General features: G+C 36.0%; 1 protein-coding gene across 1 annotated transcript; it reads left to right on the forward strand.

Moving 5' to 3' along the window:
- Window positions 1–442: 442 nt before the first annotated feature.
- LOC137734118 (uncharacterized) lies at window positions 443–6568 on the forward strand. Its single transcript, XM_068473404.1, has 10 exons — window positions 443–799; window positions 1007–1112; window positions 1386–1446; window positions 1552–1853; window positions 2860–2999; window positions 3596–3670; window positions 4226–4316; window positions 5002–5202; window positions 5649–5693; window positions 6163–6568. Exons 1-10 carry the CDS (start codon window positions 590–592, stop codon window positions 6246–6248), a joined length of 1317 nt encoding a protein of 438 aa, XP_068329505.1. The 5' UTR covers window positions 443–589; the 3' UTR covers window positions 6249–6568.
- The last annotated feature ends 1201 nt before the right edge of the window (window positions 6569–7769 follow it).

The following is a 7769-nucleotide window of genomic DNA, read 5'->3' on the forward strand; positions in this document are numbered from 1 at the left end:
GGAAGAGAGGTTAAAGGAAAAGGAAGATAATGGGTTGAAGAAAAAGAGGGATATGTTTAGAGAGAGATAATTCTATAAAAAAGTAAAAAGATAAAAAATAAAAAAAATATTAATAAATATGAATGAAATAATATAATTTGTGAGTTTGTTAGTTATTATTTTATTAATACAATTCAATTTAGTTTATTGTAAGTCAGTTCAGTTTAGTCCCTGAAGTTAGTACAATTCAAGATAGTTTGGTGCACAAATGTAAGTGATGAACTTAGTTTTTTTTAACAAACGATATTATTAACTCTAAGGAAGAGGGATGAGTTTAACCTTAAAATAAGTTAGTAATAATGTAGTTCAAATTTATTTTTAACGAGAATTGAATCTAAATCTTTCACTTATAAATAAAAAAGAACGCTATTATTCCTGAATACTAAGTGACAAGTTAGGAACTTAGTACACCGAAAAGGTAATTCAGACACCAATATGTGATTGTGTCAATCAATAGACACCTCCTCGCCTTTTTCCATTCCCCCGGACGCATTCCGATCATCGTCACCGTATCCAAACCCTCACCTCCCCAATCCCTTTCCGGTTACCAATGGATCCGGTTCTTCCAGTTGCGGTGCTCTCGATTCTCGTCGGCGCTGTCATCGCCCTCGCTTTCTTCACAAGCTACTTCCGGAAACGGAGCTCCGAAATCCAGTCCATTTCGAAGCCGGAGCTCCAGTCGGACCCGAAAAAGCACCAATCAAAGCCTCACCAGACTAAGAAGTCTCACGCCCGAGCTCACTCTCACGCCTCTGACAAGGTAACACCGAAATGAGTCTTTTCCTTCTGGAAGTGTCTCTGTTGAATTTTCTGTTTGGATGCCGAGAAAATGTGTGATTTTCTTTTTAATTGAGTTGCATATTATTCATTCGACCTCATTACACAGGGAATGATTGAATTTGCAATGCTTTAGGTTCAGAGTTAATGAATTTGATTTTGGTATGATCTGTTGGATGACGGAATGTAGGATCAAAACAAGAAACATCATCCGTTGGATGTGAATACTTTGAAAGGCCATGGAGATGCGGTCAATGGCTTATGCTTCTCCTCTGACGGGCGGAGTTTGGCAACAGGTATGCAATCATTTCACTTTTATTCCGAGCTTAGTGCGTGAGTTATTTTTCCTTTTTTTTTTTTGAGGAGCAATTAGAAATGATCTATTATTAGGTTAAAATCCGGACTTCAATATTCGTTACTTGGTTGGCATTTGTTCGATGAGTTACAATTGTGTATGATCTGTTTTTTTGGATGATTTAGAATCGTGTATAATGTGGCCGGTGATTTTGATTTTGACTTGTCTGATGTTTATATTTCAATTGCTCATTATTTCTTACTCTTTCAAACAGCTTGTGCGGATGGAGTGCTTAGGGTATTCAAGTTGGATGATGCTTCGAGTAAAAGTTTCAAGTATGAATTTCAACTACCCTTGATGCACCACTTACCAGAGAAGTTTCGATTATGGTCATGAGTTAAGTTGCTTTGCATTTCTCAAATTCTGTAACTTTTCAACAGGTTTCTGAGAATTAGTTTGCCTCCTGGAGCTGGTCAGCCTGTAGCAGTTTCATTTTCGGATGATGGATTATCAATAGTTGTGGCTTCTCAAAGTCTGACTGGATCTTCTTTGTACATGTACGGTGGGGTGGAAAAACCCAAACCTTCTGAGGGAGCAAAGCAGCAATCCAAGCTTCCTCTGCCTGAAGTCAAGTGGGACCATCACAAAGTTCACGATAAATTAGGTATTCTCACCCTATCTGGGACCACAGCGAGTTATGGCACTGCTGATGGGAGTACAATTGTTGCTTCATGCTCAGAAGGTATCTTATTATTGCCTTATCCTGCATTAGAATTTGTGCGCATGTTTACATTCAACATTTTCTAACTTCATAATACGTAATGACATTTAAAATGTTTTGGGCTTGTAAGGTTCTATACACTATATGGTCACATTTAATAGTGCTTGTAGGATTCTTGTCAGAATTATTTAGAAAGTGTTGAACTCTTGCAATGTGTGAAAAGGGTTGCTTAGAAATTTGATAACCACTTGAGAGAAATGATTATGGTGAAGACTGTAGTAGAGTGAGAAGAAAGGGGTGGGAAAATTAACAATTAAATAGAGTAAGATGAACTCAGGTCAATTTTGTTTGGTTTCTACTTTCTAGTCTTTAAAGGGGTGTAATCAGGTGTAGCATTTAAGCCAGTAAGATCTATCTGGCTTTCAGGTTAAAAATTTTGAATCTCGACAAACTTGACCCAAACAGAATGTTTTTAAAATTACCAGACCACGCTTCAGAATGCCATTGGTTGTTCTATTTCTTTACCGTACACTCCCCCACCCTGAATCAGTGAGTGTATCAACCTTAAATTCCCTAAAGTTCTTTTGCCTTTTTCTTTTTCTTTTTTTTGTTTTTTTCTATATCTATGACATCTTCTCTTCCCTTCCGCACAATTCACAACCTCCATCTCCTGTCTGCAGCCATTCCCTCGCAATCTCCACCTTCAAGATGCTTCCTTCTGTACGTATGCAGTGTGCACATACCTTGATCAATCAAATAAGGATTTGATCACCAATAAATGAAGTTCTTTAGCTTTCAATGTTCCATCCAACTTTCCTGCTCAATCTTGATAGTGTATTTTCCTTCTGTTTATTTTATTTTTTGCCCAATATCCCATGCCTCAATCATCTAATCTTCATGCTAGAATTTCACATTGCCAGTAGATCATCAAGATTATGATCTCAACATGAATACTAGTTCTTTTTCCAGAGTTTCCCCTGATTGAGTGTGCATACTTTGTGGTTCTAATTTGTTATATTACCTGTAGGAACTGACATCAAACTTTGGCATGGTAAAACCGGCAAGATTTTGGGGCATGTTGACACAAATCAGTTGAAAAACACCATGGCTGCTATATCACCAAATGGGCGTTTCCTTGCTGCAGCAGCGTTTACTGCAGATGTGAAGGTAAATTATCTGTAAGTTCTTCAGTGGCCTAGGGATGTGAAAAATCCCAGCGACATGGGGTGTTTAAAGAAGTTACAAATACTTAGGAGTTCCTTGTTTTAAGAGTTCTACTTAAGTTTCATATTAAGGATTGTGACATCATGTTCAATTATGGTTTACAGATCCAGTTCTTCATTCAAGTTGATCGCTCATTCGAAAAGTACAAATAAAACATTTACGTTGACCACAATGGGATATAAATGCTAAGTGCAACACTTTCTTGCATGTAGTCATATGTGTTGAGCATGTGCAAAGGAGTGATTTCAAAAGGTTCTGCGACATTATAGAAGTCCATGTATTAGTTTGATGTGGCCAATTATCCACATCATATTTGGGTTAACCAAATAAGTAACATGCAAATTTGAAGTCCATTAGCATTTTCGGTAGTAACTCGGTTCTTTCTTTAAATTGCATACTCAGTTTTTATACCTGTTCTGGACCTTTAACTTTCTGGATACCATAATCAACTCCGTTGTTTAATTGGCATGTTAGAGGAACTAGGTGCTTTATGGCCTATAATATAGTTGTTCTGTTAACATCCCAGATTTTCTTGGCAGGTGTGGGAGATCATCTATTCAAAGGATGGTTCAGTGAAGGAGGTCACAAAAGCTATGCAACTTAAAGGCCATAAGGTTACTTATATGTTTTTATACTTGTATGTTTTTATGTACAATGATGTTACATAATATGATTTCATGCGTGTCTTAACGAAGCCTCTCTATCAGCTTTCCATTAATTTTTTGAAAATTAAATGGGATCAAGTTAAAAAGAAAAAAAGAATAAGTGCTTATTAGGGTTTATTGTCTATGCTATAGTATATTATTATATGTTTTCTTTTGAAGATTACAATTATGATGCAAATTGTGGTCTAGGATAAATGCTAGAGTTATGCAAGAAAGCTACTTTTGGAGTCATTAAAGCCCATAAGGTTACTTATATGTTTTCTTTTGTCTATGATCTCCAAATATAGCTTCCCGCAGTCCTTGCATCCATACATAAGGTGTGCAAGAATGCTACTTTTGGAGTGCAAATAACAAATTCCTACTTTTTCAATCAATGACATCATTTGAATTCTTTTTATCTGTAAAATTGTAACTTTGTTTTTGGTTCTTTTTTATCATCAATTCTTTTTGCTCATGCTTGAATTGTATATGCTATATCTCAGTTACATCTGGTTGTTTTTTCAGAGTGCAGTAACTTGGTTATGCTTTACTCCTAACTCAGAACAAATGATCACAGCGTCCAAAGATGGTTCAATAAGAATTTGGAATATCAATGGTATGTTTGACTTACATTCTGTTCTGTATATTATGCCTTCTTTGCATGTACAGCAGCATAATAGTCAAAACAGCCCCCTCCCTCCAAGCATATACAAACACATGCACCTATGTAATCTTAGTCCATTCCATGGAGTATATATCAACTGTCATACAAACATGGAGTATGCATCAACTGTCATATAAACATGTATTACATGATTTACATCAAGACATGGCAGGTCAAAAGACAAAAAATATGGAGTCCTTTTTTTGCCCCAGCTGTTGTTCATATGCTCAAATCAAGAGAACACACTTTCATTAATCATGTTTCCCAAATATGGTCATTTAGTTTGTATTATAAAGATTGTGGAAAATTTATTTCTTCTCATCAATAGATGAACCATGCTTTCATTAGGGTCATAATTCCCTTCCTTGTTTGTTTCTGTTACAGCGGTTAAAGAATCTGATAACTACCAGTCTACCATGTATGTGAAACTCTGTGCATGTTGTATAAAACAGTATATCCTATGCATTGGGTGTCAGTTGTCTCTTATGGTTTTAGGATAGAAACAATTTTCTGTTAAATGGAATTATTCATCTGCATGGGTTGTACAAAAATGTCCGGATGGGGTTCTTTGTGTCTGATAACTTATGTTGGTACTTTCAATTTGGCATACTGACTCTTGTTGTTTGTTCTTTCAAAGTTCGATTTCATATGGATGAGGATCCAAAAACTCTGAAGGTGTTTCCAATTCCACTTGATTTGGGTGGTGCTGCTGCCCACTATGATCGTCTTAGTTTATCTCCGGATGGAAAAATATTGGCAGCAACCCATGGTTCGACACTACAATGGTTATGCATTGAAACTGGAAAGGTTTTGGACACAGCTGATAAAGCACATGAAGGTAAGCTTGAGTTTATCTTAAGTTTTTTTTTTTTTTTCTTCATTTTATCCTTTCCACGTACCTTGTTGGTTCTCCAATATCAAATTACTTTTCAGAAAGAAATTTAGTATCTTTTTCTACAGACAAATATATGATGTTTTTATGGCCATGCCAACATTCTTGGTCAGTTGATAAAAAAGAATGAATTTATCGATTAGGTTAAAATGTTTGATTGAGCACATGTAAGAATTTGCTCTGCTCTTAACAAGTACTTTGTGCTCGGTAAGCCAAATGTTTAATATATACCGAAGATTCGAGTCAACTGTACATGTTACTTAGGAACAGATGAGAGGGGAAATAATTTATTTCATCTTAACTTGCTATTCAAAGTTTGGTGGAGCTTTGGATTGTTATCCCAGAGATGGTTTCAAGTTGTGAATCTTCTCTAATTCGTCTTCTCCATGCAGGTGACATCACAGGCATTTCTTGGGCACCCAAGCCAATTCCAATTGGTAAATCACTAGTCTTGAATATCTTAAACTTGTGTTGCAATTAGTTTTTATATGTCATTACCGCTCCACCGTTGACAACATTGGCACAATAAGAGCATGATAAAGTGTGCCTGTGTACAGAAGTCTGGCTAACCTGAATAATTTTTCCATTACAAAAACCCTGGTGTTTCTAGTTCTGTGTGAATATGTTTCGGCATAAAATCTGTTCCGTTACAGCATCAGGGACAATTTAAAGTCTAATGGACAGTCCATTTGATGGTCTGACTTATTGAGAAGTATTTGGTGGAGAGATTGGTTACAAGACAATCGAATGTAATACAATTTTGCTGGAATTAGCCCTCAAGTAAACTTAAATCAGGATCGATTATCCTCCAAATGCTGTATTCCATTTGTCGAGACTTGATTAATTATTGTATTGCTTTTAATTGTCGTTCTAATATATTAATGCGTATCATTTTTCCCTCCGTAGGTGATGGGAAAGTGCTGGTTTTGGCCACATCAAGTGTCGATAAGAAGGTAAAATTTTGGGCCGCTCCACCTGTTCCTGCATCGTAAAGGAATTTTGTAGGTCCACAACGATCTCATGCATTGTCATGAATGAAATCCTGATATGACCTGTTTGCCAATGTCCCGACGGGAAATGTTTCATACTTTCTGGGCCAAGTAGTTTTAACAACTTCATGATATGAAAGCTACTTCACTGCAGTTGAAAGGCAGAGTGAAACTTGTTAGAGCATTTGTCTTGAGAAAGCAAATGTTTTGTTTCACCGGCATAGTCAGATTTCACTGAGATTTTGATGATTATATAATTTTAAGCGGATCTGGACCAACTTTTCTCTCTTCGTGTATAGAAAGTGCTTTTAAATTTGAGTTCAGATTTCTTTGCCCTCCCTCCCACCCTCGCTCGTAAACTTAAGTCGAAATTTAGAAGCTTGATGTTTAAATATTTAAAAGCTTTTGTTGTAAGCTTGATAAGCTATAATTGCTCCATAGCAAAATGCCGCCAATAACAGTCGAAAGTTAAAAAAAAAAGCGAAAAAACTCAAAAAAAAAAAAAAAGCAAAAAAACAAAAAAAAAAAAAAAAAAAAAAAAACTTGCTCTTGGGTGTGATTCACAACAAGTGGCTGCAATGTGCGTTAATTGTCAATGCGTCTTTGCTCCGGTTTTCGAGTCTGAGCTTCCGTCAACTGATAGGGGAGCGCGTGTTACAATCCTAGAGTTGTTTCTGGTTTAAAATTTCCTCGATACAGGTGATATTTTCATGAAAATATCCAAAAAATCATAAAAAGATATGAAAATGGAGGGTGAAGTTTAGACTTCACCTTATATTGGAGAAACTCTTTAAATTTAGGCTAAATCGACATATATTGTCGATATTTCTGACAAATCTATTAAATATCGAAGGAACTCATATATTTCGTCCAAACTAATGTTTGACAATCTCTGATGCGAAAATAGTTAAGCACACAAATTAACCCTCTTGTTGTCAAATTGTAGTAAAGATGCAAGTAGGGATCGTTCTAGACCGGGGATTAGGAGGGCTTGCTAAAACCTCTAAACTGACTCAAAAACATAAAAACAAAGTTAAAAACGTTCACAAAGACTCAAGGGACTCAAAACAGGTTCAAAAGACTCAAAACTGCCTAAAAACACTAAATAGGCAGTTTCTGACCTTAAACACAATTTTGGACGAATTTAAGATTATAAGTTGAGTCAAAACACTTTAAAACATAAACTAAACAGATTCTAAACACTATAGAACAAGAAAGTAAAGGGGGGGGGTTTTGTCTTGACGAAAATTGAAATAACAAAACAAGTTGTAAAACTAGGCAGATTGTAAAAACGAATTTCTTAAAAACAAGATAATGGATGGATTAGTTAGAGGTCCATTCTCCACACATGACACATTTGTATATGAATCGATTCTCCAATTGCTTTTCACTAACTATGATGCTCAACACCCTAAGTTAACCGTGATGCACTAATTAACCTTCAAATCTTCCTTATGTCAATGAATTGGATGATGCATGCGACAATTCAAATCATTCTCCAACGGTCCTCAACATGAATGCATA

This window comes from Pyrus communis, chromosome 5 (assembly GCF_963583255.1).
Source record: "Pyrus communis chromosome 5, drPyrComm1.1, whole genome shotgun sequence".
Taxonomy (NCBI): domain Eukaryota; kingdom Viridiplantae; phylum Streptophyta; class Magnoliopsida; order Rosales; family Rosaceae; genus Pyrus; species Pyrus communis.